The 26,869-nt window shown below is 48.1% G+C and overlaps 1 protein-coding gene across 7 annotated transcripts in view; it reads right to left on the minus strand.

Annotated features, from left to right (window-relative positions):
• The window catches only part of ehbp1 (EH domain binding protein 1), a 142,210-nt gene that overhangs the window by 87,250 nt on the left and 28,091 nt on the right, over nt 1-26,869 (minus strand). For 6 of the 7 annotated variants that reach the window (XM_086174141.1, XM_086174132.1, XM_086174104.1 and 3 more), the window contains 6 exons: nt 12,470-12,651; nt 10,420-10,559; nt 8,232-8,360; nt 6,239-6,379; nt 5,419-5,683; nt 2,800-3,046 (listed from right to left, as the gene is read on the minus strand). In XM_086174141.1, coding sequence (XP_086030267.1) covers nt 2,800-3,046; nt 5,419-5,683; nt 6,239-6,379; nt 8,232-8,360; nt 10,420-10,559; nt 12,470-12,651 — 1,104 coding nt within the window. The remainder of the gene's footprint in view (nt 1-2,799; nt 3,047-5,418; nt 5,684-6,238; nt 6,380-8,231; nt 8,361-10,419; nt 10,560-12,469; nt 12,652-26,869) is intronic. The other variant, XM_086174122.1, reaches the window with a different exon arrangement.

Raw genomic sequence — 26,869 nt, forward strand, 5'->3', positions numbered from 1 at the left:
TCTCCAGCGCCACCCACGCCTGCGAGAGACCTACAGTGATCCGCCGGTGAGCGTGAAAGAAGCCAGGGAAGCTAGAAAACAAAATAAAAAACGCGGAGTGCTTTGCTCTCCCGGCTGCTACGCGAAAGAAAAAGCCGGTGGCCTACACGGCGACGTGAACGCATTGGAGGGGTATTGTAATTTTATTCTCTCCGCTGTGTTTGACTGGCAAACATCCAGGGTGTCGGGTTCCTCTCCGGGCTTAATGTAAATCCGATCTATAAGTGTAATACCTGTGCACGGAGTAAGTGCGTGCACACCATATGTCCCGGAGATGTCCTGATTTTTCACAAGCTGCCGTTCAAGTGGGTGGTTTTAAATGAAATGACATGGAGGATACGGTTCCCGTGTTGGATGCCCCTGCATCCAAACCTCGGCTCGTTCATCCTTACGGACCCTTCGGGTTTAATTACTGGCGTGTGATGAATTCATAAAAGTTTGTTGTTGGTTTCACTTCTCCATCGTCCCGTTATTTATGTTACGTCTATTCCCGCGCGCTTTCGGTTCATAAAAGGTGTCTTTTATTCCCGCCTCGGCGTGTTGGTGGTGATGGAGGTGCCGATTCCGCTTTCGAATACCGCGCATGCCAATGGCGTGTATTTTCGTTTTTACACTCGAACCGTTGTGTCGCGCGAAAGCCGGCGCCGTCCGACGCGCGCTTATCTTTTTATGGTCGTACATGATTTCATTCAAGAAAACACGCGTGACGCGGCTCGTCCCCTTCAGGGCAGCTGAAACACACAACGGTATAGTGACTTTTAATTTACCAATTTTCATTCACATCCCGAGATAAGACCTAGATGCCTGACCGTGAGCAAATTTATCTTTATTGGAGACAAATATAAATGAGGAATACACACCTGGGAACGTATGGCGGCAGATAGAGGGAGGTTAGCTGTGTTTTGGGGGAAGGTGACGACTGCCCCGGCGCATATTTGCTGAACCGAGCCTCGGGTGTACAAGAGGGTATATGAAAGACACGCGCGCGGGCACAAATCTACACTCCGTACACGTCCATGGCGGGATGTGTTGGTTTCGTCTCGGCCTCTCGTAGCAGGAATGTCTCCGCTTAATCCTCTCCGACTTCATACATTCAAAGGTCATCTGGCAGCCTTCACATGGCTGCGGCGTGCATGTGTTTGTGCGTTATAGCGCCTGGTGTGAATAAGAAGGAGAAACCTATTCACACCAGCCGTACATGTCGACAAACCCCGTCGGCCTGTCCTTGTTTACCGCCGACATCATATCTCTCGGCTGTTCCCAGACCATCTAGTCTCCTTCCTTCTACCCTTCACCATCTCCCACCTATTCTACTCCGCGCTTCGACTCGCCCGCCCGCCCGCCCGCCCGCCCGACAATTCATTCTTTGCATCCTCCCCGCGACCAATAACTCCAGAGGCAGGAGCATCCTCTTGGCGAAGTGTGGCCCACCACAGGCCACTGGCTCTGGGTAATTAAAGTGGTTTAGGCCCCCTCACCCACGGTCACAGGCAACTGCAGCTGGGTGATAAAGGCACTGTGCCATAATTACATGGACGACCAGCATCACCGCCCAGCTACGCTAAAACAGTCAGCTAGCAGCCAGCTGCATGGGGGAGGAGGGTGGGGGGCTCTGTCTGTGTGCGTGTGTGTGTGTGTGTGTGTGTGTGTTTTGGTATAAGTAACTGTACAGTGTTTGCATGCGAGGGTGTGTGCGCACAGGGGGTCAACACCCCCTTGTGATCGCTCTGCTGTAGTTAAGCCCCCTGTGTTTAAGCCCCACATAGGCCCATTGAGCCCCTACACACAAACACACACACTTCTGAACCCTCACCCGTCCCCACACCCCCAGCCAATCATTCCCCACCAGTGGTCTGACTCCTGCCGTGAGTGTGTGACCATCAGCCATTTAATTAGACCCAGCCATGATTTACCTAATTTAAATAAATAAATAAACATTGCAAACACCCCAATAAACAAATACCTAGATTCAAATGAGGTGCTGGGAGATTCATGAGCATAAAGAAAGGGGCAGGAGATGGGATTGTGCAGGCGGAAAGGAAGCCGGTGTAAGGACCACTGGATGTGGACACACAAGTGGGAAGCAAGTCACTGACACACACACACACACACACACACACACACACAATATGCTTCAAGTAACTCACTTATAATAACACATGCTGCAATGAATGAGGGGGAGTGAAGAATAATAAGAAGTCGATTGCCTGGAGCTGCGGAATCGTTTATACTGACTTGATTTTTTTTTTGGGGGACCGTTCTCGGGGAAATGTGGCTAAACTCCAGCCATCGGACGTACTCACGGTAGCGGTGAGTTGAAGAACACCGTCCTGAATAAATAATAAAACACATTCCGGCAATTTGGCGAGGGCTTTGAACGAGTATTATCCTTTTCCTCGTGTCGGTCAGCACCACGGATTCCGAGTTCAACGATCGCTAACTCTGTGCGCCGGGCCAACTTTTGTCACGAACGGTTCCTTGCGACGACCCCGCGTTTCAAATGCCAGTCTGGTTTCAGAACCTGCTGCAGAACAGCGTATTCTTTTGGGGGGGGGGGGAGGAAAAAAAAAAAAAGTTGACAGCGTGTCAAACTCGGGAGCCTATTGAGAAGTTGCAGCCTGTGGGATCGGGGATTAAAGTTGTGTTTCTTTCATCGTTACTGGTGCGGCGAGCGATTACCGAGTTGTTCGGTTGTAACCCGTCGAAGTGCCTGCCGTGGTGATAAGTCGAGCCTGCTGAATTCGAGCCGAGCCCGTTTACCTTGGGGGAGGAGGAGGCCAGCTCCCTCCCGATGACGGCTGCTACCGGGCCGGGCCCGACCGGCTGGGCTTTCTCCCTCTCCGGGCCGGAGGTCGGTCTGGGAGACGGAGGATCGGGGCCGACGCCAACTCCGGAAGTCGGGGGCAGGGGAGCCCTCCTCTTCTGGCCGCCGCCCAGCTCGAGGGAGGGGGCGCGAGCGTGGGGTTGTGAAGGGCTGGATGTCCTTGGCTCGTAGAAAGGGTTGGATCTGGATGAACAAAACACGGGACGCATATGTTGGGAAAAGCACGAGGTGAAACTACTGTCGAGAAAGTCCGCATCTCCGTGTTTGTTTGGCCTTTCTGTTCAAACACCCATCAGCGCGCATACCTCGAGGTCACAGTTCAGCACGTTTTAAAGCCAGCGCGCAGGAAACACACACACACACCGTGTTATTTCTCGCTGGTTCATTTCTCTCTGATTTTTTTTTTTTTTTTTTTGCTTATTCCAAAGGTTTAACAAATGAACACAAAGTCTGAGAAGGACTCGAACAACAACAACAACAACAAAAGAGCTTTAACAACAATCCTCCTCGTCCGCATGGTGCATCGGCGTTAGACTGTATGTGACATTTCAGCCTTTGCTAACAGCTGTCCATTGTTCATTATTTAAAAAAAAAAGAAAAAAAAGAAAGTGCGACATGGAAATGAGAGCCGCTGCAATATAATGACGGAGATTGAGGAATAAGGTAATTGAAGATGCAGGTGCACCGAGGTCAGGCCTGCATGACCCTTTATCCTCTCCCGCCCAGGGTCGCCTACTGACAGACAGACTGAGAGGACCGCGAAGGCCTTGACCCCGCCACCGCCGCCGCCATCACCACCCACACACACACACACACACACACACTCATGCACAGGTCACACGCAGCCCAGGGTAATCAATATACAGGCATGCTTGTGGCACTGAAAGCACAGGCACTGCCTTGAGAAATTCACTCAACATGCAACAAGCTATCCTAAATAAACAAGAGAGCTGGATAGAGTGGGGGGGGGGGGTGAAAAAAAAACCCGATCGACTAGGTATCGGCCTGAAAGAGTGTGTAAGACAAGTCAGTGTCACGTTGATAGAGGGGTGGACGGGGGGAGAAGGGAGGTAAAGAAAAGAAAGGCGGGCAAAGCTATAGAGCAGCTTAAACAGACCAGTGAAGGCTGGGAGACGTGTGAAAGGGCTGCAGTCAAAACACAGCACTGCCCTCTGAACCCTCTATTCTACCCAGAAAGGCTTCTGATTTGAGCAACAGAGCAGAGAGACACACCAGTCAATAACCTTCCCCTCCTCAGACGGACGGCTGAAATATCGGGCTGGATTTTTGACAGCTTCCCTCAACGCCCGACGCGTGCAGGTTTCGCATTTGCAATCGGAGCATGTCCAACCTTCCGAAGGGGTAAATCACAATCGGGAGCACATTCAGCTCTTCGCGGTTCCTCAAAGGCGCCACCCATGTGTTTATAACATTATATCTGTCTTTATATTTTAATGTGTTCTCACACGATTTCAATACCGCTCAGAACCGATGCTCGGATACCAATATAGAAACTAATACTTGGTGTTATAAATACTGAAACACACCGAGAGTGTGGCAACACCGAGCGGAGGAAGGCACACACGGTTGATCTAAACTTTTCAATAAACAGTGAAAATGATCACAGCATATATTATCCGAGGACTCGCTAGAAATAATATGAATTAAGGAAACGCTGTAATCGATGCAACGATTATCTGCTATCTTCCAGAATTAAAAACGCAGTGCTGGAATATGACATTGATGCAGGACAGGGGAAGAAATGAGAAAGGAAAAGGGGAGGGGCGACGGGGAAAGAGGGAGGGATGAGCAGCAGAGCCCAGGAAGGAAGTTGGCAGGGCTGGAGAAGGGAAAGGACCGGGCTCGAACACGCCGTTTCGGAGCGAAGGAAGAAATGACAGCGTCGGAAAAAGGAGGGAGACAAGGTGAAAGAATGCGGTGGAACAACGGAGCCCTTGTTCCTGCTGAAAGAGCCGCTTCCTCACTCTGCCCTGGGGGGCCGCGGGGGGGCCGGGGGGGCCCGACTCGGGCTGCGAGCAGCACCAAACTAGACGGCCTAAATCCATCCGGGCTACTTTTCGGCCTCACGAGCCGGCTGGTTCGCATTTAAGATGCTTTCTTTTCACATGGGCTGTGCGCCACTGGTCCGACTCACAGTTCGAACTGATTCAGCGCCGCGGTTGTTTCAGTGAAAAGAACCTGGACCAGCACCCAAATATGCCGCCGGTGCTCATTAACTTTAGTTAATTTGCGGCTTTTAGTTCTTGCTGCGTTTGAAAACACTCTTGTCTGCCCGCCCTCTGATAAACCCCTGCGTCATTTACATGAACTTGACAGTTTCATCTCTAACTAATGCGGCGCAATAACGATAAGATTTCCAGTGACGGTGACGGGAACCGTATAAAGTTTAGTTTTAATTTCAGAGAATGTCTTTTAGGTTGCTGCTAAACTTGGGGGACGGGGATTAGATCGGTCTATTCCGTCTTTTCGAGGGGGGGATTAAAGTAGCTGGCCTCGCCAGCGAGAATTAAAGTGTCCTATGAGTGACGTCTTACTCGTCGAGCTCCTCGTCCTCGTTGTGGGCGGTGTTGGCGTACAGGTACTTGCTCATATCTACAGGTCGCAAGCCTTTCCTCGGCCTGGGCTTCGGGGGCTCCGGGTCCGGCAGAGGGTCGGCGTCCTGCTCGGCCTCTTCGAAGGGGTTCCCCGGGGTCATGTCGGGTTCGGGCTCGTCGGGCTCGTTGAACGGATTGGACGAGTCGTGGTCACCGAAGGAATCTTCGTCGATCCGCGGCCTTAAGGCCGGCTGGTCCGGGGGCTCTGTTTGACAACGGCACAGACCATTAAGAGGAGCTACAGACTTTGTATAATTTTGGTCATTCGTAGTCTCGCATCTGCATTTACAAACTGTGAAAAAGCACCGACGGTTGCTTTGCATTCAGTGTCTCATATTTGCTTCTATGGCCAAAAAAACAGAGAAAAATGACAGACAGGATCAGTCGCCCTGGTGCAATGGAGGCAGGAAATATCCGCTAAACAATTAAATATGCTACGTCGGTACGCCGAGGCCCGTTCAGCGGGATGACGTCGCGCCTCTGTAACAGATAGCCATTTGTTCCGGACCGCGGATGCAGAACGAGGACAGGCCGTCTGAAAAGGTAGTCTCGGGGTTTTATCTGCCTCAGTCTAAACACTGACTTCTGTTTCCTCAGCCCGGACAAGCAGAGGACTGCATGACTCCAAATGCCGGGGTGGGATTATGCCGCTTTCGGGCCGTGTAAATAAAGTGTGGAAGCTCCAGACAGATTCTATACCTCAACGTTTAAAACAGCATCCAGATCTAGAGCTATTAAAAGCCTCCGACATCGAACCTACCTTCCTCGTCGGGATCGCCGAAAGGGTTGAGGTGGTTCGTGTCATCGAGGTTGTCTTCGGGCTCGTCAAACGGATTGGTGCTCATGGCGGGCGGTGCCTCCGGATCCTCGTCTTCCAGAAAGTTCAGCTTGTTGATCAGCTCTGTTTCCGCGGCGCCCGAGATAAAGTCAAGCGTGAGAGTGATACAAAGGAGGTGGGGGGGGGGGACAAGACTTTCACAAATGCAAAAACGAACAAAGCGTCCGAGCGAAAACCAAATACCCTGCACTTAGGAGTGAACCACAACCATCACGTCCGCTCGCCGGGGGAACTCTACCTAGCTCTCCCGCGCTCTCGGGCATTCTGGGGATATTTTGGGGGTACTGGGTGTTACTGTGGGAGAAAGTGAAAGCAGCGTGGAGTTGCTATGGAGATCCACGCTGGCGAGGCTGAAACATGTCCACTTGGTCTTCATCGTTCTCACTGTAGCTCTGTTGTGCACAGCCATTTGAAAAGACTGTAAATGCGTGCGGGGCGGATGCCAAAAAGTTGTGAAGGAGGACAAGAATAGAGGGAGGAGGGAAGCCACCGTGTCGCTGAAAACGTGTCCCCGTCTCTCCTTGTTTAGCGTGAAGAGGGGGCTGCCGGTAGCAGACAATGCTTGTTTTTATTTTTTTGTAGCCTATTCTTCAAAACACCCATGAGCCATTTTAGACCACGACAACGGCATAATGTAGATGTTTGCGCCTGTGGAACGTGATGGTCTGAGCAGGACGGCTTGCGAACAACACTTTTCCTCTTCCCATCAGGTACCAGGCAGAAGGGGTGAGTATTACAGACAAAGTGTCAAAGGGTTTTCCTTATGTTTTCCAACAAGCGGCGCTCAGCTTACTGTGGACTTTGCGTTTTGTGGTAATCTGTTACGGGGAAAGCAAAACTATGAATTTCAAAAGGTACGGCCGTTGGCCTTCGAGTTTTAAGTGGTGTTTTCTGGAAAGACGGGATCTAGAACTCGTGGTTTCAGCCGGAGATCGAGCTCCCGGGTGGCGTGAAGTTCGACCCGTATGGATTTTTTACCAGTCAGTGATTTCACATAACCTCTTGGGACTCCCAAATTATAAAAGCATCGAGGTGGAAATTAGCATACGGGTTTAGATTTTTAATCACGATTCATTTTTTTTCCCATTTAATATGACTCCTTAGAGATCAAGCTTATCTTTAGCCCTAACCTTGGCTGTTACCTGATCATCCTGGTTTGAGACAAATTAGTGAATGGTGTTACTTGTGTAACAGCACCAACAACACAACTGTGTACAATTTAGCCTCCAACTTGAAGCAACGCCGGAATGTAGGTCCGACGATACGGCTTGATTTCTTTACCAGAAAGGATTTTGGTCTGAAAAGCAGCCCGCGTGATACGCTCGGTCCGCTCGACCCGATCTGGTTCACTGCCAACTGCAGTTAAATAAAGGTTAAGGTCACGCTTTTTAAAAGCAAAGGGTGAGAACAGACACATAGACTGTATAAAAGAAGTTTGCGGGGTCACGACAGAGGAGCCGACCGCGCCTCCATCTACGTACAAACAACTGGGATGCTAAAAGCGATTTTCAGGGTTTCAAGTTAGAAGTCCGCGAACCAATTGGCGATGGCGTCGGAGCGAGAGCGCCCACTCATTTTACACAGTCTATGGACAAACAGATGAACACCAACAGGCACCGTCACAGCACCTCCTACGCATCACATCACACGGACCAAAATGAACTGGCATGACCACGACACCGTCACAATACCTATGTCAAGGATCCAGAGACGGAGGGAGGCGAGCCAAAGAGAAAGAGAGAGGAAGAGGAGGAGGAGGAGGAGGAGGGGAACAGGAGGGATGGCGATATGAAACAACTATACCAGAAAAAAAACAAAAACAAAAACAAATGATAGTGTGAAGGTGACAAGGCTCAGACACATTGAAGGGTCGGGAAGACAGGATGAGAGAGATGAAAGAAAGGTGAAAAAAGACCTTGGGAAGAAGCGGCAGGCTTAGCGGTTGCTTTGCGTGCTCGCTTAAGGACACCACCTTCATCATCATCATCATCATCATCATCATCCCCATGTAAGCAGCTGAGGGCATTCAACTGGTTTACTATCTCTGTAAATGACAGGGCCATACAGGAAGGGAGGAAGGAAGAAGAGCGGTGAACAAGGCAAAATAACACACCCCATTTGGTATATTCACACACACACACACACACACACACACACACACACACAAGCACGCACGCACACTCCCTCAAAGAGAGGTCCTCCTAAGTTAATGTGTGTCTGAATATTTTCTTCTGACTGACAGGTTTTGAACGTGACCCTGTGTGTTACATGAAAATGATAGCAGTTCACTCACATTTTCACTGACTGACAGATGATACTTAAACTCATAATACACTTCCAGTTCAGAATTTTTTGGGTGTTTGTCGGCAAATGTTTTATTATTTTATTTTCACGATGTTTTTTTTTTTTTAGCTGCATTTTCTAATTCGGCCATATTAAAAAACGGTGAGTGTGGAAGCAGGTAAATTACTCGCTGACATTGGCGTGGCTGAGTCATGAATGAGTAAAACTTAATGCAAGCGTCCCGATACAAAGTCCATGCTGCAACATTTTGGCCTTTGCCAATAGGTTTCGCGACTCCTTCCGCGTTTGCGTGCACCGATGCGAGATCTGCTCGACGACGACGGGGTGCAGGAATCCTCCGTGGTGACGTGCAGAGCCGGTGAGGGTGTGAGATGGCGTGACCTCGCCGGTTGATCTACTGTACGGTGCAAAGTGCGTTTGTCGAGGAAATACCAATTTTCTCAGCTGCAGTCACACACACCGCTGCAGCTGTTGGGAACTTTTATTCTTTTATTATAACTTTTATTCCTGTTACAGTGCCCACCCCCTTGGACTTGGAAACTTTGATAGGATATGAACGGCTTGCTTTTATAGGGCCCTTTTTCCGGAGTTGACAAGCCCAAACTGTCCAAAGGTGTCAGAGCGCTTTTATACGGACACGTGGGTTTTGAAAAGCAGGAACTATTTTCAAAGTACATCACGTCTATATTCTTTTACGATTCAAGTTTAATGACGAACGGACACTTTTACTTTAAAAAATCCGAAACATTTTGACAGGAACTGGAGGTGCGTGGTTGTGTAAAATACACAGATTCCGGGGTAAGATATTCCGTTTCCATAATTAAGCGACAGATGGGTGACAAATCTAATCGACACCGTGGCGCACCAGGCGCTACGATGGCTATATCCGTGCTTCTTAGCGGAGACTTTACGTGTGTCTGAAGCTTTAACTAATGTAATTGTGTCAGGCATCCGTTCAGTTGTTGTACTTTTACTTGCCACCTGTCTGTGCGCGACGCATAAACAGTGAGAGTATCTGTTTTTCAGGCTGTGCGTTAGCCTAATGTTAGTATTACTGGGTTAGCTCGCTGGCTTGTTGGCGAGGAGGCACCGGAGGGAGGAATATGATAATGGGGAGTTTTGGCAGCTTGGTCAGGCCTTTGATTCAGAGATGCTCGCTAGTGAAGCATCGCTGTAGGCGCTCAATGCATATACATATAAATGAGACAAAGCAGGGAGGGAAAAGAAAGGACAGCGAGCATGAAGCTTAACATGAAGAAGGCGCTTTGAAAAGTTGGATTAAGCAAAGCAGGAAGCAGCGGGACCCATACATTAGCCCTCAACATGTATGTACAGATGGAGGCAAGCCTTCATCAGCCAACCAACACAGACGACGCAGCCTACACATTACAAATAACACCAAACAAAAACAAAGATGACAACAAAATAACAACAACCTGAAGCTCGACAGATAAAAGAAAACGGAAATGAAAACTTGTGACGTCAGAGCTCCTCAGCATGGAAGCAAACAAAAACCTGAGCAGGTAAACACAACCCAGCAAAAAAAAAAAAAACAACCAAAAAAACAGCACGGCGAGAGCGGTCGAAAGCCCCGCGTGAAGCCTGGAGGTTTGGTCGGGGATGAAAACGGCGGAGGGGGTCGAGTCGTGATCGCCTAGTTTGTTAGAACAACATTCAACAAGATCATTAGCTATTGAGGAGCACGCATTCGCTGACGGCAGAAATACGTCTGAATTTGGCTTCTGCCGTCAAGGCCACCTCGTTTGTTTGGTTACCGAGTTGCGTTTGCGCGTTTTCACCTGTGATCTTGGCGGCTTTCTCCTCCTGGTTGACACGATTCTCCTCATCCTCCTCGTTCTCCTCCTCGAAGTCGTCCAGGTTGCCGATGTCGGCTTGCTTCATGCTCATCAGACTGGCCAAGCTTTGCATGTCCTCATCGCTGGTGAGTGCCGAACACACACACACACACACACACATTGTAAGAAAGGAAGAGCCCTAACCACGCATGAAGAAGATCTCATTTTAACATTTGCACTACAGAGAAAGTGCACTGAATAAAACCTGCAGACCAGAATTAAAATACTGACTCTGCCCAGAAGTTGGGCTTGATTTGACACAAAAAAACGGACTCAGCGACGTATCGACGGATGAGATAAGGACGGCTGAGATCCCGATGATGAGTTTCGTTACCCCCGTGATATCTCTCGGCCCTCGACCCGAAGCCCCGGAACACATCCGGACTAAAAACCAGCCCTTCTTTAATGACTAGACCGGCATGGAACGCACATTTTCATGCTGACGCCACATCAGCAGATTATCTACCAGATTTTTTTTTTTTTTGAAATGATGCATAAATGGATGAAAGAATAAATGAAAATGCCAAGGCATTGTATTTCAATGTCAGCTCAAAACCTAAATCTCCCACCGACACAGCTGCTGATAGCTAGATCACACGTAGGGATTATCATAGCTCTCCAGCCTCCTCTCTCTCTCTCTCTGTACATCTTTCATCGCTCACCTAACTGTCATAAACACCTGAGGCCTCCGGTTCACTTCTCGCATTTTAAGGCTGTCTCCTCTGGCTCCTCAGCCTCCGTCGGCCTTTATCTCTCCGCTGCCGCCCGACGACCGCTTTATTCGCGTTAATTTTCAACATTATTTCTTGCTTTGGTATTTTATCTAGTCCTGCGTACCGCCTCGCCTGTCCCTCCCGACCGCCATTCCATTCCTAATCGCCGCATTCTCCTCTATTCTCCTTTGTGTTTGCTGTTTCCCAGGCCCGGAGGTTCATTTGAACTGGTGTGATGGAGTTTGTTTGTGTGTGGTCGACATCATTCCCCGAAGGGTTAACAAGGGTTACGCGCCATCGACCCGCCGTTCGAGCCGCAACAAAGGGCTCGCCGCGCCGCTCTCGCTCAGTGTCTGTGTGTCTGCCGTTAAATGAAAGTCACTCTTATCAAATTAGAATGAATCACGACCGCGGGGACTGAGATCGGCAGAACGCGCGGCCCAAAATTAAAGTTGGTCGAAACGGCGGAGGAATCTGTGCGGGTAAACAAAAAAAAGCCGCGGTGAGACGGGTCGCGGCGCCGCTCCAAAGTGACGTTTGAACGTGCATTATTCATGAGAACGCGGTCATACGTTTTTCCTGTGAGGACACATGATTTAGAATTTTAAGTATATTTCAGACTCTTTAGGAAAAAAAACGTCCGATTGATCTAATGAGGAAGCTCAAATGTTGATATTTACACCTTTTTGCCATCCCGTATCTTTGCAACTCGCTCTCTCTCCAAGAACAGATTGCCAAATCTGTTTTCCTTTACCATTTGACTAACTAGTTATGAATGACTCACTGACTGATTAGTTTTAGCTGCACGGGTTAAAGGTCTCTGTGGTTCTGTGATAAAATACTGTTTGTAAATACATGCTGATGCACCGGTTTTACTCTGATGCTAACACTGAACCTTAGCGCTTATAACCGCAGCCGGTTTATAGGAGCTGTCGATCAACAAGGATGACAACAAGGCCGATAGGCTGTAAAACTAAAGAATCACTGTGGATTGTTCATTCAGATGTATAAGTAATATCTGCCACATTTTTGTTGCCCTTTTTTTTTTCCCTAATTGAAAAAGTAGACGGATTGCACTTGCGCTCCAGGAATTTTCAAACGATTCTGAAAACACAAGAGTTTTCTTATGAAATCGGCCAAGATTTCAATTAATCGTGAAACCATTTTTAACACAAAAAAAAGTGTTTTATCTGTATCCTTATGTGCACGGTTACACTGTGAGAAAAAAAAAAAAAAGCAATCTGTGGCTGCGTAGATAACGTGACATGGCCGAGACTTACGTGGCCTTCCCCTCGCGCAGAAAGATGCAGGAGAGGGAGAACTGCAGCGTGGCGGACACCACCTTCTTCGACAGGGGCTTGAACTTGAGTTTGACGTCCGTCTGTGTGGGCATGGGGCTGGCGTACTGCTTCATGTTGATACTGCTGGTGGCCAAGGCCTTCCTCCGCCCCGATGGCGACTCCTGCGGGGAACAGGAAAATGTAAGGACGCGGAGGTCACCGTATCGCCATGTTTCCGTTCGTAAAAGAATCGACGGGGCAGCGAGTCTTTTATCCGCTGATATAAAACCATTTGCAGCGGCCGCGGAATCAAACGGCAAATATTGAAGCGACGACGATTCTCATCATTATTATCATTATTATTGGCTAATCCTTCAGTATCTGCGGACGAACTGCGGCATCTGAACACCGCCGGTAAACACAGGGCTCCTCGTTGAGATTTGGCTTGTTCCCGACGTGTCCAATCAGAGAGGTCCGGGCTGAAGTCATTTCTGCAGCACTTCTTTTTAGGGCTGTGCTTTGGGCCGGGGGCAAGCAGACAAATTGGAATTTTTGGAATATGCCACCGACCAGGTGATAAGACTTGTAGAATCAGCGGTGCTGGTGTGAGCGTGCGTGCATGTGGACGTGCGCGCCTGCGTGTGCGTGTGTGTGTGTGTGTGTGTGAGCTTTCATGCTGCCCAACAGAGGATGGAAAAAAAAAAAAATAAGAACTGCCAGAGAGCCTTGTCCCCAACTGCTAGATATGGAAACTAAACAGTTGGGGCCGCTGCAGTCCTTTGTCCCCCCCCCTCCCCAAAACACACTGATGTGTTTTGTCTCCTAGAAGTCCGGATGCCGAAGCAACACGCTGCCGGCGCGGTCGACCGGTACGCATCCTCGCTGTGTTGATACCACGGACACATCACGTCCCTCTTTCCTATTTCTCAGATTCTTGTTTTTTTTCTGATGTTAACTGCTGCGTTTTCCTGTTGCAACCGTCTATTCATTTACATGAGACTAAATGCCGGCCGCTGCGACGCAGATCTCTCTTGATAAGAATATGTGAAATGAAGGCAGCGGCAGTTATCACCCCCCCCCCACAACCCCCATAAATTACTTTCATTCTACCCCCTGTATCTTCATTTTAACACGTGGTTGTTGAAAAGCAGCATAGAAATGCACAGACACACACACACTCGAGCGATTACAGGACGGAAATCTACCTTCTTGTCTCAAATGTGAATCGAGCCCCAAGGACCCGTCCTCTGGTGCGCGGTGCCGAACAAAGCCGAGCAGCTAGCTCGCTTCCGCGCGACGCCAAACCGAGGGCGCGCGTACCTACGCGCTTCGGCTCTGCCGTGTATGGAGATAAAACGATACGGGCTCTTAGCGTTCTCCGTGTCCCGATGTCTTTGCGTACGAAAACACACGCGCAAATCTCAGAGGGTCTCACTCTGGGCGGAAAACTGCATCTTAGCCTTATCGCAGAGGGCCGCGGAGGATTCATCCGCAGACACACAAACACACACACGCAGACGGTATCAGTGTATCATGGCAGAGCTATTGGTAATATAGTGAGAAACCAAGTACAGTAAGTGATAAAGCAATGTGTAGGCCAGCCGTGGGGAAATCCATGCGCTCTGTCGCTGTGCAGTGACTCTGAATACTGTAGTCCAAATTACACAAAACACCGTTCACCATGTTAGACAGTAACCTTCCGAATGAATGTGTGTGGTCGTCTTCGAAATACAGCGATCCCTCGCTATAACGCCGTTTACTTTTCACGGTTTCGCTACGTCACGGATTTGCATCGTGCGTCGTGTTCTGCATTCTGATTGGCTAAAAAGTCACTCCGCTTCTTCTCTACCTGTGCGTCAATAACGTTGCAGTTTAATATGTACACGTACGTAAAACAGCTTGCCAAATTTACATTACGTACGTGCAAATTCTCTCGCAAAAACCCATAATGTTGACAAAACGCTCTGGAGCGACAAAAGCACCTCGCAGGGCCCAAAAGGCAGCGGAAGATGCTATCTATCGCAGATAAAGTTAAACTTCTGGACATGCTAAGGGAAGGTAAAAGCTATGCGGCTGTAGGTCGGCATTACGGGATTAATCAATCTTCCGTTCGTTCCATAAAGAAGGAAGAAAAAAACATAACGACGACAGCAGCGATGTATAATAGAGTATTTAATTGTATATTAATTGTAAAAAAAAAAATAAAGGTTTCTACTTCACGGATTTTGCCTATAAACAGGACCCAGTTACCACTTCATCATTATCGCTATCATTTCAAAATGAAATGTTTATTTACTCATCTTACTAAGGCTAATAGGCATAGGAAGATGCGCTCCCTTCTTTGGAGGGAACGGGGAGGGCTGTCACGAGGGTACCGTTGTGTCTGAGCTTATCACGGCAGCTACACTCGCCTCAGATACCGCTTTATTTAGCTGTTTTTGTCACTTGCACGTCGAGTTTAAATGGACGTCGATCGCAATATCAACAATGACGACACTGACGTCCAAACAACCGGCTTCGATCAGCTCTCCGAGGCAGCGACGGCTAGGTGTTACAATAACTGTACGATGCTAGCTGTTAGCCCGAGGGCTGCAAAACTGTTGGCTCGGGTGACTGATTTCAAAGGCCCATCCCGCTGCTCCAGTGTGGGAACGTTCTTGCTTTCGGCCAAACCAGAGAGGAGCTTCTGTTGACACCGACAATTGTGAAGTTGGCTTTGATTTGGAACAATAGCGCCGGAGCGTGCCAACATATCGGCGGCAAACCTTCATCGGGGGAAAACGATGGGCAAGACTAGCGAAAAATAAGCATTGTGAATTCCTACTTCAGGTCTCGGGACCGTCTGGCAGTATCCTGAGGGGTCCTATCAATTGAGTCAAGCTGCCGTTGGATATCAGAGGGGTTGCATTGCTTTTCACGGAAAGACAGCCAATGCTAGGGGAAAGAAATATCTTGACCTGGAGGAGAACGGGAGCCCCGAAACCTTCTTGTCAGTGAATGATCGACAGCAGACGCTGTCCGACAAGCCCTTCGTGGCTCTCACGCTGGACCAATATTGGCTCTACGACCGGAGATTCTTGTTTTTGTTGTTTCTCCAAACAGCTATTTCCAACCACGGTTTCCGACGCTCCCGTGAGGCCCCTTTCTCCTGTTTCCAGCCCGCACCTTGCAAGGGGAAAATAATTAAATAAGAAGAAAAAAAAAAAACTACAGAGGAATCTGACCGACTGACTGGAGAGGCCACTTGACATTTCATGCTGACATTTGAGCCCGGTCTCCTTGGCTGAGGAACATAATGTCGTATCATCGCCCCACCGCCACACTTGTCCAAAGTGCACCCGATCAGGAGGGAAGAAGGGGGGGGGGGAGACGAAAAAAACGAAAAAAAAAAAAAAAAAAAAAAAAAAACTCTCCACCTCTTATCTCTCTGCAGATTACACCCTGGCTATTATACTAAGCTAATAGCGCATGTAGATACTTTATGAATGAATTTTCCAAATGCACCAAACACTTAAGAAGAGGGGATTTAGTTAAAATGAGGATGGGGAAGAAAAGAGAAAGGGAGGGGTGAAAAATAGGAACTACTTAAGGATATGCAAATATCCCGGCAAAAGAATGGAATAAACGTTTCAACAGATTTGGGTAGCGGCGGCAAACAATGGAAATCTGCTCTATTTCCCCGGATGCTGCTTGTCAATCAATGTGTGAGCTGGTACGTGTGTGTTTGGGAGAAGGTGAAGGGGAGGTGTGTGTGTGTGTGTGTGTGTCGAGAGGGGGGGGGGGGGATTAGAGAGACTGGGAGGTTGTGACAATGTGTAAAATGAAAAGAAAGGACAATGCAGAAGTTTAATTTATTACACAACGGATAGGACTATCAATGTGCTCTCTCTTTCTGAGCCCAGAGAATAACTAAATACCTGTGTGTGTGTGTGTGTGTGTTTTGTGGGAGGGGGGCACAGGCGGAGAGAGAGAGAGAGAGAGAGAGAGTGTGTGGAGGAGGAAGAGCGAAATAACATATTGGATAATAGGAATTAGAAAAGACGGGCGGGCGGGCGGGAGGGAGGGGTGGGAGATGGCTGTTTGCTGCCCCCTGGCTGCATCTCATTCAAAATGCACTTCATTGTTTGACGCCAAGTTATCTCTGACGCAGGCAACATGTGTCAGGAGAGGAGAAATGCAGAAAAAGACCCCCAGGACTGGAAGGTTCACACCCGAGGCCCCTCGCCGCTCTGCCCACTCCTGCTTGCCTGTGAATGGCGGCGACGGTGGGTGCCCGCCCCGCTCCCTCCATGCCAGCTGGCTCGGCATCGATCCACAGATGCTCCCCTGGTGGGGGGGCGGGGGTCGGGGCAGGAGGGGTGCCCGGGGGTCCCGCTGAATCCCCCGGCCCAAAATGCCAGCGGGACGACGGGCAGCGGGGAGGAGGGGTACAAACGTGTCCTTTTTTCAGTCGCAGATGGATTAATTAGAATGAGTGCTGAAGAACGGACTACTTAGAGAGGACCTGGTGCACGCACGCGCGCACGTACGTACGCACGCACGCACGCCAATCAGCTAATGGCTTTTTAAGCACACGTCATCGGTGGGCCGGTTTCTCATTTTGACAAACGTGGTCAATATTGCCCATTGATCGCTACAGTAGCGCTTTTACTAACGCTTTAGAGGACGTGCGCTACGCTAGCATTTCAATGAAACGTCACCGCAAAAGGCACGTGGAAACAAGACGTAGCGTTCCGGTCGGTCTGTTTGTCCGTCGTCTGCGGCCGACCCGGTTACGAGGAGCAGTTGTTGAAGTTTTGATTGGCCGAGTGAAAGCATAGTTAGCGTGTTGTTGAGGAAAATAGAAACGCGATATGAACGCGGCGTCTCAATGATGGGAAGTGATGAATCACATCAAGCCGATGATTATCTGACTTAAGCCTGCTGCCACAAAACAAAGATCCCAAACAGGGGAAGAAAAGGACAAACAGAGGTCAATAGCTAACACTCAGACTGCCTGAGTTACATTCAAACTCTAAAACCATCCATTGATCAGCATTTTATTTAGTTGGCAGCTGCTAATGACCAGTTCATAGCAGACGAGACACATCTGCCACTCCCCAAAGATCCAAAGAGATGCAAAGATCCACTTTTTCCACACGTGATCTTGTTCTGAGACGTGCTCACGCTTTAAATTCCGATGTACAACATTTTACATGGTTCTTGTTTTATGTCTCATATGGGCACTGGAGTAAACTGGGATGGTTTTCAAATCTAGACAGAAACAAAACACAAAAAGTCCACGGCTGCAGAGACAGCTAGGCAAAAAAAGGGGTGACCGTGAGCCAAAAACCTGTAGAATAATTATAATTAAATACCAGAATTCAAAGTGACAATTGTTAGGGATGTAATTCAGGCAGACCTGCTCTCACTGCACAGTGTCTCATCACAACAATTCAACTGGGGCTAACAGTGGCTGACATGTAAAGGCACATAAGGACAATCAAGGAAGCTAACCGCTAACTGGGAGTGCTGCTGTAATGTGACAATATTAATTTCATTATTTGTGTTTGAACAAAAAGATTGAAGATTCTCTGCTTGATAAGTTCATTAAAGGGCTAACTTAGATGAAGAACAATTCCATGCCCTATTAAAATGATTGTAATCTACACACATATATATATATTGCGAAGGTCAATGCTAGGTCTGTCTTGCTATGCAATAAAGATCAGCATTTATAAAAAAAAAAAAAACAAAAACAAATCAATAAGACTGAGCTGAGAACATCATTTTTGGGGGAAGGAAGGGGATCATACTGAATTAAAGAGGGCACAATTTAAACATCGGATCCCCAGAGCTTCCGTGCAGGCCTTTGTAATTTACAAAAAAAAAAAACCAACTCCCTAAATGTACCCTACAGAATAAGCCTGAGGCAGCTGCGATTAGTCCGACGTCCCGACGCCCAAAATCAGACGGCTCCGGCTAAATTCAGCAGTCAGCATATTGTATGTGGGGGATTGGTGGGGGGGGAGCGTGCTATTCCTCTTGCCTCAAGGTCACAGTTATTGGAAATAGAGACATCCAATGTGCTCACATCTCTCTTTGAATCCACACACAATGGACTGATTCCTCTGTGTCAATTTGGTCTCCCTGATAAGTGATAACACAAGCCCTTTTACATACCACCTATGAATACTGCACTATTGGCGTTAGCAGACACACACACACACACACACAGATTAGGACCAATTTATTCATCTGCTACCATTATATGCGAGGATTTATTTTTTTTCCCCAAGCAGTGTGTATATGCGTGTATTTTAAAAGGCAACAATGGACATTAAAAGGCATGCAATACTATCACAGTGGCTATATGAATTACAATAACAATGGCATTAATAATGGGAGGAAGTGTGCAAACGGCTTTCATGTGTATTTTCATGACGACACACACACACTCACACACACACACACACACACACACACACACACACGAAAGAGAAGACAGACCACAGGATTTCTCCGCTCTTCTGGACCCAACGCCCCATCAAAACGCTGGTGACAAACAGTTGAGGAAAAGTAAGTGAATAAATGAGCGAGGAGATCAAGAGAAGAGCGATTAGTCACCACAAGAGCCGGATTAGGCTTGTTTTAAAGTGAAGGACGGCAGATTACAGCACAGTGTGTGCTGTGGTTTTTGGGATTAATATCCAAATATAGAATGACACTGAGCTCCAGAGACGGAGTCCTTTTGTAAAAACACCAAGAAACTCGATATGGGATTGTTGGATGTGGAGTCCACTGCCAGGTGGACAATGGGTACAAAACCACGCTCGAGAGGGGATACGTCATGACACAGCGGCCAGGGTGAGGTAAATACACTGCTCAAAAAAATAAAGGGAACACTTAAAAAACACATCCTAGATCTAAATGAATGAAATATTCTTATGAAATACTTTACTCTTTACACAGTTCAATGTGCTGACAACAAAATCACACAAAAATGATCAATGGAAATCAATTGTATCAACCAACCATGGAGGTCTGGATTAGGAATCACACTCCAGATTAAAGTGTAAAAACAAACTCCAGGCTGATCCAACTTTGATGTAATGTCCTTAAAACAAGTCAAAATGAATCTGTGTTGCTTCCTGAGTGGACACTATGATTTCACACAAGTGTGATTGACTTGGAGTTACATTGTGTTGTTCAAGTGTTCCCTTTATTTTTTTGAGCAGTATATATACAGTCCTGGAAAAAACGACATTTGAAAAGGAAAATCCTTGCATTGACTGGGTGAGACAGGTCTTAAAGTTTTCTGAGAAGACAAAAACGCGCTCTAAAAGCACCGGATCTTTTTCATCGGGATTTTCCGGCCGGGACACACCACACGCCGAATTGTTTGCGGGGTTCGGGGCGACAGCAAGACAAGGACAGGAGGGGGGGAACGTTGCGTCCGATGGGTGAAGATGATGGAAAGGCCGAGATGAGAAAAGTGAGCGCGGTCTCTCGAGGTAGCCTGCGCCAGGAGGTCAAAGGTTACTCCGTCTCACCGAGGGCGTCCTTCACGAGAGTCCGACTCTCTTCACTTGATCTGAATAATTGCGACCCAAAGGTACACCTGAGTAACCAGGCGAAGCCTCGATTCTGGCGTCCGGAAACATCGCCTATTTACGCTTCCCCTCAAATGACGCCAAATGAACCCGTCGTTGCTCTTCTCTCCCACCGCCGCTCGCTTCGGCGCTAATCCATTGAAATCTGCCGTTTTTATTTTGGTCTGAGATAAAGAGAGAGCGAGAGACCAAGCTCATATTCTATAGGCACTCGTTCTCCCTAAATTGCTGTACCCCCCCCCCCCCCCCCCACACACACACACTCTCCCTCTTTCCTTCTTTCCCTCTCTCATTCAGGTCTTATCAGTGTGTCCAGAGTGCCCTCCTCTCTCTGACTCTCTGGGTCTTTCTTTTGGGTGGCCCTCAGTACACCCCACTCACACTCAGACCCAGAGCATGCACTTCAGACAGGGGGCTAATGGGAAAATAAATTACCACCAGCCAAAAGCCCTGGCTCTGCACTTCTGCAAGAGAGAGAGAGGGAAAGGGACATGGTGGTGCTGTTGGGGGGAGGAGGGGGAGGAAAGAAGAGGGTGGCCAGGAAATGGAAAGAGAGAAGGGTAAAGACAGAGAGGTGGATATCAAAGGGGGGGGAAAGAAAAGTTGTGGGAAGCCAGAAGAAGAGGGGGTGAGGGAGTCAGAAAGACGGGGGTCCAGATTGGCGGCGCAGGGAACGGGCGGACTGGATTATAGCCCGAGTTCATCCCCGGCCGATGAAGTGCCCGCTCATCACTTTTCTCACCGTTTCACCATCTCCTGCCATCATCAAGGACCAAAATAGCTCATAACATCACCAGACGGGCGCACCCGCTGAGCCAATACCCCCAGCTTCTATATCAGGGATTGATTACTGCCCTTGCATCATGCAGGGGTTTAGATATCAAGGCCGCACATTTACCACGCCGGCAACATCGGTGGGGGTGATAGCATCTGTGTTGTGTGTGTGTGTGAGTGTGTGTGGGGCTTGACGAATTTGAGTACATGGAAGAGGGCGAGGTAGGCGGGCTGGCCATCCATGTATGAGTAGTCGTGTGTGTGTGTGTGTGTGTGTGTGTGTGACAGAGTGGCTGTCGATTGTGCTCGACCACCCAAGTTCGCGTGAGCTTTCACCTAATTTTACAGAGTCTATGACTCATTGAAAGTAAGTCAAAGGGAAACCATTTAAGAAAGTGTCATTATTGAATTGAAATATTAAACCAGTTAAGCCAGCAAAGTTCAAAACGCGGTTTATTTATGCAAATAAAACTATAGTTCTGTTGGTGATGTAATGTAACGTAACGCTTTCGCAGCACTGTGTGCTACACACCGATATCTGCAGTCAACAGCAAGAATGGCAAAGTCAGGTGTAAAGCATTAGGCCATTCAACTGCATCATAACCCTCAGAGATGAAGATGTTGAGGTTCTCTTTGGAGGTGACCAGGACGGATGGGATCAGGAACGAGTCTATCAGAGGAACAGCACATGTCAGATGTTTAGGAGGGAAGATCAGAGAAGCCGGACTGAGATGGTTCAGTCATGTGCAGAGGAGGGAAACTGAATATATTAGTTGACGGATGCTGGAATTGGAGTTACTAGGCAGGAGGTCTAGAGGAACACCAAAGAGAAGATTTATGGACGTCGTGAGAGAGGATATGAAGGTAGTTGGTGTGAGAGAGGAGGATTTCCCAGAAGGGAAAAGCCCAAAGGACAAGAAGAAGAACAAATGCGCAATAACCCATAAAAAACATTTACAGTCACATAGCAACCATCTGACAGAGGACTTCATCCTGGATTGTCAAACTTTGAATCAGTTCCTCAAACAATGTCGCTCTTTAACTTCTAATTACTATTCAATTGTGTGATCAGACGCTGACACTGTTTTGCCGATCATGATTGTTGTCCTGAAAATGCAGGATTTACGACTATAATCATCTGTATGAGTGTTTGTTTTGGCTGACGGTGTCTGTCAATAGCGAGTGGTACACAAACTCCCAGCATGCGGAAAACGTTCCTCACCGAAGGGACTCGCAGTTCATTGACTTCCACTCGTTTTGCACACATATGTGGACGGCGTGTGTTGTTCGGAGTTTGTGAGCAAAGAGCTGCCGTCCTCCTTGAATCGCAATAACCGACACCTGATGTCACTGCGAGTTCACCCTCTATGCCGGATAGCAACGGTGGAAAGACAACTGTCTTGTCCAATAACAAGACCTCAGTGGCATTAGATAAGATAAAACGTATTGACCCCCATAGGGGAAATTACTTTGTCACAGCAGCGTAGCAGTTATGTCAGAAAAAAATAATAAATAAAAATAGAAATAAAAATGAAATAAATAGAAGCGAGAAGATAGCAAGTCATCCATGAGTAAATAGACAGCAGGGAGAACAAGGGCTAATAACGGACAATGGCAGCAATGACTGAATGAAAATAAGTAAACAAAAATAGTCGGGACGCGGGCGGGATGGCTGGCTGGCTGGCTGGCTGGGACCAACGAGGATAAGAAAGACAGCAGAGTTACGGCGTGACGTGAATGGGTTAAGTAGTGGATAAGGAGAGCTAGCGAGGTTGTGGAAGCAGCACAGATGTCAGACAAAACCCAATAAAAAATGTTTTCATATAACATATAACACATGCAACACGGACCCCTCGGGCCCGTATTTGTCCCACCTGCCCTTCATTTTACGATGGATGACAACCTCAAGACTGTTACCTTGCAGGACACCTAAAACAAGAACATCTGCATTTACAGCATTGCATCTTTCCCCTTGCTTTAGTTTCCCTTCCTGAAACTGGAGCGCAGTTTATTTCAACAGGTCGGAGCCCCCGTTACTTCAGACGCCGAATGACAAATTCCAGGTGAAGACAGCAAAGATTCTCCATATAGACTCCATTCCCACTTTAAGGATCTGTTTGTTTTAGCGGTTTTAGGCAGCTGCCGAGATCTGACGGGGCTATGATAGGGCCCTAATCCAGAGCAAAGCTGATTTGCTTAAGGGGGGCAGGTGGGCTAAGATGGCCTGCGACAAGAAACAATTGCTCCGAGTGAGAGTCTGCCTCTCTCCCGCCCCGTTCCATGACAAAGGTGTACTCTCCATGCTAAGTGACAAATCTGGGGAGACAAAGAGCATTAGCAGGGTGATGCTCTGCTTCAGTGCCTCTGATTGTGGCCAACTCAAAGAGAATCTAATATGGATTTTTTAAAAAAGGAGAGGGAGAGATTAGAATGAAAGAGAAACAATGAACACCTTCTACCAAGGGGGAATTAGTGGAGGGATTGGATAAGGAGCTGGTTTGCCTTAGTGTGTGTGTGTGTGTGTGTGTGTGTGTGTGTGTGTGATTGTTCTTTGAAATTCTTTTTCCCGCACCAGCACAAAAGGTTTCCCCAGTTCTGTTTACATGCATTCTGTTAATGTGCATTTATATGCGAGACACATGCACAAAATTCAAACTCCCCCCCCCCCCCTCCCCGCGTATGAAAAAAATGTGCATTGCAGCTGAGCCATTTAAATTTTTCATCCTCCCAGATTGAACTCCACACCAATAAGGCAGTCCGGGGTCACCATATTTACTGACTGACTTCAAGAGGCCCTCATCAAAATGCAAATTTCTTTTGCTTGCATGTAAGTTTAAAACATTTTCGCGTGGCTTTACTAAACGCTTCTCGGTTGGACCGTGTCCCCCGGACGCACTCCTCGCCGCCCGAGTGTCTGCGCCTCCACTGCAGGTCGCCGCAAATTCCTGACTCGGTGACCCTCTGGGCGTGGCGCTCCGAGCGCGGCTTTGTAGCCCAAATGTTGCAGGTTGTGTTGAGAGGTCGTTCGAACTGTCAGTGGGCGGCTTAGCCGTGGCGTCCCGGAACGTCACAAGACCTATTCGACGCCACTTAGCGGAACGATCGCCTCGGCCTCCCGGTAACCGTCTGTGTTCGCAAACGGGAACGCGGTGACTGCGAGGGGATCTGCGGGAGATAATGCCAACGAGTCACCTTGCACACTAAGTTCATAACTTCGTGCCTACGCACATTTTCTTTCTGTGCCACCGCCACCCACGAGGAAATCACGCGTATCTGCTGAATGAACAACCCGCCCGCGCGGCCCGGCGGGTCAAGCTTGTGGATAAACAGGGGGATTTGCGAGGACCGGTGTTTTGCGGGCCACACGGGCCTGTCTCCATCGCGAGCAGCCATCTTAAGACGCGCGGAGGAAAAATAAATAACAGAGAGATGGAGATAATAACTGTTCCGCCGCCATTGTCCAATGGCGCCGCGCGCCGTTCTCCAGCCGGGTGAACAACCATTTCCGCAAAGCATCGCGAAAAATAAGGAGAGGTGAGAATGAGGAGCTGGATTAGGGTAAACCAAGGAGGAGGAGAACAGTTGAGAGGATGTTTGGCCATGAAGCGATAGGGGGACGACCCATGAGATGACTGATAACACAGGGCGTGGCGGCCAATAATACACAAACAAGATTGAGGGACATGGAAAGAGAGAAGACAACAGACCTGGGAAGGAAAATGCTTTCATGAATGGCTCAAACAGCCACACGGGGAAAACACACGAAAAATACCAGAGTGAAACATCTGAGGGACCACGACTGCCATTCATCAGTCTTTATGTAACGTACTATGCGGAACACTCTTTAAATATTCCTTCTTTCCATGCAAATTATTTTCCCCCGAGGGAAAAAAAAACTGTCGACACCGGAATGGCATTTTCATCATTACTTTTCCTGCAACAACATGCAGAGATGAAGAGGCCTGATTGAGTAATACCGTCGTTAACGCTGCGCCTCACTTGTGCAAGAAGTTTTGAGTTTGTATTTGAAAAGAAAAAAAAAAAAAAAAATCAGAATTCGCGTAACACTTCAATATCACCGTGCAAGGTTCCGCAGCCCTGCGTCCTATGGATTTTCCTCTACGTGCGCGCCCTCGGCGGTGGGAAGGGGCTGCTGCACTTTGGGTTTTGCAGGCAGAGACAAAGTCCAACAGGAGAGTCAGCGTTCGGCACGGGAACAGACACTAGCAGCACACCTTCAAAACAAACAGAACCTCAGTCCACCTTCACACCTCCACCACTCCTCCTACCTCCTTGTCTCTCACACACCTCAGCTTAACCGTCGCCGGGTCAAGGCTCACCGACCCGCGATACGAAAATTGTGCTTCAGCAGACGCGGCGGTATCCGAGTTAGTGTCGACGTGTGAATTTTCCGGGTCTGTTCGGGAACACGGGGCAGTAACGGGAGGTGCGTGTTGGTTCTTCGCCTGGCACACTTATGAAGGCTGGCGGCCCATGCAGAGCACAACAGGCATTGCCGGGACAACAGCCACCATCATTCTGTCATTGAAATAGGTTGATTCTTTCACATCTGTTCCAGAATTAATGGCACCACTAGCATGTGATCCCACAGTCCCAATATGGGGCTCGCAGCCTTAGCGCAGCTCTGTGGTAAAACAGTTTTTTTTCTGCTTTTTCTGTAGAAAGAAAAACAAATGAAGGTGATACAACTTTATCATTTGAGAGAAATGTGAGTTTAGTCAACGGTTTGAATGTTACTTCTCTGTCAGGGTAGGAACTCGTGTGCAGTCATTTCCGGACTAGAAGCCGCTTCGAACACTGCGGCTAATTTAAAGATTTTGGGGGGGCTAGCGAGCTTCGTGCCCCCGAAACATTTTGCCTCGTCACGTCGGACCAATGCAATGACCGTGAAATTCTCAGGCCGTTCAATTCCGACACCAAAGAAGACGACTTCAGTAGTTTTAGTGCGCAGGAAGAAGACAAAGATAGCGATCGGCTGGAGTAGCACAAAGCGGGGATAGAAAACGGATGGACTTTTCCTTGTTTTATTTATTATTCATCTTTTTCATCAGTCGTGTTACAGGCACTGTTCGGAAAAAAGCATTTCCAGTAGACATTTGCGGATGTTACCGGTATGTATTTGATTAAAAAGTAAAAAAAAAAAATGCTTCTGTGTATCAAAATTCTGCGTACACATATAATTATTTTGTTATTTGTAGCCGGTGCGGCTTATATTCAGGTGCGTTCAATAGTCCAGAAATGACGGTAGTTAATGCTGTTTGTTTACACAAACAGAACTAAGGGCGTAACTAATTGACTAGCCGTGTGTCCAGTGAGCCACCTAGTAATGGTAAACAGCTAAGTTCACAAGCAGACAGAGGGTTTGTGGGCAAATAGTCTCCCATGATCAATATGGTCGTCACCTTCTTTATCGCAGTTTTAATAAAAGCCAGCTATTCTTCGATACACTAACATTGTTTCAGAGACTGATTGAGTTTTAAACACATCATCCTGGGATAAAGAGGTCTCTGATTTGAAGGTTACACGGGTTGGAATAAGAATGTTTCCCAGGTGGTACTGGTCTTTTAATGTTTGTTTGGGGTCAAATATCATAATGTGTGAGGCAAAACACAAATGTAATGTGATAAAAGTAACTTTAACTGTATGTGTGACAGGATGCCGTGGCGTCTGTGCGTCAGATTATACTGTTTGTGTGCACAAGCTTCAGGTTCAATGAATGCCTTCGTGTATTCATGACAGGAAATGTTTGCCGTGTGAGTGTGTGTGTGTGTGTGTGTGTGTGTGTGTGTGTCTGGTGACATCTGCTTGGTTGTTGGCTGGGAGTGGAGCGCAGCGGGGAAGCAGGAGCCTCAGACTAAGAAGATGAAAGCTGAGGTCAAAACCTGGGCCAGTGGGACAAGACACATTCACCAACACCACACTCAGACACAAAGTCACACACGCAAACATAAAGACCTCTACGTGCACACCGCTCTCAAAGAAAGACTCACACACACACACACACACACACACC

The sequence above is a fragment of the Fistularia commersonii genome, chromosome 2, assembly GCF_037954325.1.
Source record: "Fistularia commersonii isolate RoL2024-O1a breed Wild chromosome 2, RoL_Fcom_v1.0, whole genome shotgun sequence".
In the NCBI taxonomy this organism is placed as follows: domain Eukaryota; kingdom Metazoa; phylum Chordata; class Actinopteri; order Syngnathiformes; family Fistulariidae; genus Fistularia; species Fistularia commersonii.